The 4,606-nt window shown below is 33.7% G+C and overlaps 1 protein-coding gene across 4 annotated transcripts in view; it reads left to right on the top strand.

The window, feature by feature from the left end:
• The window catches only part of LOC106873822 (glycosaminoglycan xylosylkinase), a 419,531-nt gene extending 414,992 nt beyond the window's left edge, over window positions 1-4,539 (top strand). For all 4 annotated transcript variants that reach the window (XM_052970093.1, XM_052970079.1, XM_052970088.1 and 1 more), the window contains one exon: window positions 3,126-4,539. In XM_052970093.1, the coding sequence (XP_052826053.1) occupies window positions 3,126-3,369 (244 nt within the window). In that variant the 3' untranslated portion in view covers window positions 3,370-4,539. The remainder of the gene's footprint in view (window positions 1-3,125) is intronic.
• Window positions 4,540-4,606: the final 67 nt, after the last annotated feature.

Here is a 4,606-nt window from a genome sequence, read left to right as displayed (position 1 = left end):
TATATATATATATATATATATATATATATATATATATGTGTGTGTGTGTGTGTGTGTATACAATGAAAAATTTTAATATTGCAATACAGATGTATTACTTTCCAGTCAAATAAAGCATTGTAAAGGTAGAAGTATACATATAGAATAGTGGTACAACAAGGCACCAATGTTTACTGGAAATAGCAGTCAATAAATTTATGACGCTATAGTAAAGTTTCACTGTATACATACTGGCAAAGATGTGTGCGGGCAGTGAACATAAAAAATTTTGTCTTACCTCTAGGAAGAACATTAGATAAATGGACAATCCAGAATCGGATAATCTAGTACCTAGGTTTCGGACTCTTCAAATACATTTGTTATAAATTTGATTAATCTTCTTCAGCTAGATTTACCTGGACAATATTCACTGTTCTCAGTTCTGTTAACGGCTAGGCATTCAGGTGAGTATACTGGCATTGATGTAGCAACATTTGAAATATTGTCCAGGTAAATCTAGCTACAGAAAACTAATCAAATTTATGCTAACAAATGTATTTGAAGAATCTGAAACCTAGGTACTAGATTATCCAATTCTGGGTTGTCCATTTATCTAATGTTCTTTCTTGAGGTAAGACAAAATTTTTTATGTTCGCTGCCCACACACATTTTTGCCACTATGTATACAGTGAAGCTTTACTATAGCATTGTAAATTTATCGACTGCTATTTCCAGTATACATTGGTACCTTATTGTACCAATATTCTATATCTATATATGTTTGTGTGTTTTTGTGTCTGTGTTTGTCCCCCATCACCTGGTCTTGGTGTGTTTGCATCCCTGTAACTTAGCAGTTTGGCCAAAGAGACTGATAGAACAAGTACTAGGCTTAAAAAAATAAGTACTGGGGTTGATTCATTCAACTAAAAATTTAAGGCGGTACTCCAGCATGGCCACAGTTGAATGACTAAAACAAGTAAAAGTATATATATATATATACACTGATACATGTATGTGTAATTATGTATGCATATATATATTACATGGCAAAATGTGAGCATGAAAAGTAATATTCTGAACATTATAAACCTGAAAAAGTACAGGACAAGTTATTACACCCAGAAAAGTATAGGACAAACTATTACTTCATGTAAAGTAAAGAATAAGAAACTTTTTACTTAAAATATTGCAGCAAAGAATGCCAGTTCTTCTAATTTATCACTCTTTACAGTTCTTTTAAATTTATTGTACAAAACTGTTCAGCTAATTTGTAAGTTTATCTAATTAGTCACTTTTTTCTTTATTTAAGGTAATAAATTAGCCAAATTCTACTTAAATAAGTATAGTGTTATTTGTCAACTATACAGGTGTAATAACTTGCCCTGTACTTTTCCAGGTTTATAATCTTAAGAATATTACTTTTCATGCTCACATTTTTCCAGGCATTGCTGTTATAAGATAATTAATAATGTATCAATTAATAATTTAGGATTTTACCTTATAAAATACTGGGTAGGGGGATACATTGGCTGCTATTCTTAGCGTGTCAAACGACCAGGTAGAGGCTCTTTCATTGGTTTGATTGTATAATGAGATTTTTTTACACATATATGTATAATATGCATATATATATCATCGACAGAAGTTAGAGAGTAAATCAAAAGCTGAGAGTTTCATGTATTGGCACTTATCAAACACAAATTTGTCCATTGTCACTCTGTAACTTGTGACAAAATAACTTCTAAAATACAAAATTTTGTCAAAAATATTAAGAGTAAACCCTGTTGTATGTGACACATTGTACCAGTATCAGAAATTTCAAAGTGTTTAGTTAAAAAAAATTAATTAAATAATCTGTATATCAAATTGAATAGATCCAAAATGGATAAAAAGCAAAGTCGACCTCGGCGGAATTTGAACTCAAAATGTAAACACAGGTGAAATACCGCTAAGCATTTCCCCCAGTGCGCTAACATTTCTGCCAGCTCACCATCTTAGCAATATATTCTCTATTCTTATTGCTAAGCATTACTTCCTTACTCTCTTACTTACTGGCACGAAATTTCGTGGCATTTCACTCCATAATTTTTCTTCTACTAATTTTTATTCAATGCGACTAACAACTCTGAATTCCTCATACATTTTTCTATCATTTAAGCCTAAGAAAAGTATACTTTTATTTTAAAATTAAAAAGTTTATGTTAATTGAAGGTGAATAGGTTCCTTACTGCCCCCTTTGAGGTCGCAGATATTTTGATGTAACTTTTTTTCTACCGAACCAAATCTCAAACTATTTATGCCAAAGTATAGCTCAGGAGGTGTCCTCTTTAAAACTGTTAACAGTTGAGAACTGAATTATTGGTGGAGCTTGGAAGCTGCTGCGATTGACAAAATGGTGGACTTAAGAATACATTTAACCACTACCGTGGTTGAATGATGTACATTTGTATATGTATGCATATATGTGTGTGTGTGTGTATGTTCATAGATAGGTACTTAGGTAGTTAGATAGTAAACATTGGTGCCTTGTTGTACCACTATTCTATATTTATATATGTGTATATATATATATATATGTTTTTGTGTCTGTGTTTGTCCCCCATCACCGTTTGACAACTGGTCTTGGTGTGTTTGCATCCCCGTAACTTAGCAGTTTGGCAAAAGAGACTGATAGAACAAGTATCAGGCTTAAAATTCATCTTGAATAACATCAGTGGCATGGAGAGGGGAGGCTGATATGCATGGGTAACTGCTGGTCTTCCATAAACAACCTTGCTTGGATTTGTGCCTTGGAGGCTAACTCTTTAGGTGTAACTTTCTAAGTGCAAACTCATGGTCATTCTTGACTGAAGGCAGTCCTTATCAGCCAATATGTATACATATGCATGCATATAGTTTTAATTCAATGGAGAGTTAGTTGAAGAATTTGATAAGTAAAATGCCTTTAAGAGGAACAAATATATTGTTTGAGAATTTACTCTTCATCCCAGAGTGAAGAAGAGAGGAAGTTGTGTTGTCATTTTGGCTTTTAATGGGATTGTTAATTTTTGATTGCTGTAAAATGTGTTTCCTTTTATTTACTTATATTATTATTTATTCAATTTATTTATTTATTCATTTATTTATTGCATTCTTTTTCTCTTCAGAATTCGACAGTCTACTTATGATCAGTTGAAAATGTTGAAAAATGGTATTTTGTCCAAAGTTTTAGAAGCTGTCCTCTTATTTGATCCAATCTCCCCTATTCTGAACAAGTTCCATTTACGTGCTATTGACAGACGCCTGCATCAGCTCTTAACAACTATTGATAATTGTGTGAAAGAACAAGGCATGCCTAATGTAATTATTAGTGAAGAAAAACTCATTCCGGAGAAACATGTTGAAACATGAAAAAAGATGGACCCTCACTTGCAGTGACAAGCAATCGACAAGAATTGTGATTGGAATAAAGATCGAAAAGGTGTATGTTATTGTGCCATGAGATGATGTAGAGTTTCATGTTTTGGATTTTCAGCCCCCCCCCTTCCTACCACTTGTCATGGGGGTCCCTGTAGAGGATTATGAATATAATCCTTCTTCCACTGACTAAACCATTAAAAAAAAAATCTTAAACCTTTACTTTCTACACTGCTTCATTAGCAGTTTCTGCTCTTTCAATGTAGTTAGCTGAGTACCACCTCAATACTTCTCCATCTTATGTACCCATCTCTCCTTGTCTCCCCTCTTGTATCTTACTACCTCTTCCCCAGAACACTTAACCCAAGCCCTACCCAAAACTGCAGGCAGCCCTCTTACATCCCCTACCATCTAACTATTCCTTGCTCACATTTTCCTCATGGGTGTCCCCCTATGGAAGTTCAAGTTAAACACCAATCAACCACATCTACTTCACAACCAATAAGCAAGTTTCTACATGGTCATTTGATCTGCTAGAAATACCATCCAAGTCTACATATCACACACAATCATTTTAAAATGGCAGGACACAATGAATAAGGTTAATTCAAAATACACTGTCTGAAGATAAAATGTGATGGTCAAGACTGAATGACTTTGGTCATAGTTCTGCTTAGTTAAGACAAAACAACATCAACCTCACCTGTCAGGAAGGTCTTGAATACCATCTTTCCTCCTGACACTACTGATGTATGTAAGTATGCATGCATGCATGTACGTACGTACATATATAGATACATAGATAGATGTGTGTATATGTATACACACACATATATCATCAGTAACACATAAATCTGAAAACGAAGCATACTCTTGGTTGTAGATCAGTAGAGTATATAGATAAAGATAGATACGGTTGGTCTATGGGATCACATCCATAAAGTACTTAACTTTACAGCATTTCTTCAGACCTTAGACTCCTTAGCCCATGGCTTCTCTAGCAAGTACTTATGACCTCTCAAGGACTCTCTAGCAGAGAGGCCATAGGCCAACAGGTTTAGGGTCTGAAGAAATGCTGTAAAGTTAAATGCTTTACGGACATGAAACCTAGGGTAACCCCATCGACTGGCTATGTCTATCTATCTATCTATCTATATATATATATATATATATGTGTGTGTGTGTGTATATGTGTATATATATATATATATATATATATATATATATATAT

Source organism: Octopus bimaculoides, chromosome 1 (assembly GCF_001194135.2).
Source record: "Octopus bimaculoides isolate UCB-OBI-ISO-001 chromosome 1, ASM119413v2, whole genome shotgun sequence".
Taxonomy (NCBI): Eukaryota; Metazoa; Mollusca; class Cephalopoda; order Octopoda; family Octopodidae; genus Octopus; species Octopus bimaculoides.
This window is presented reverse-complemented; position numbering and strand designations above follow the sequence as displayed.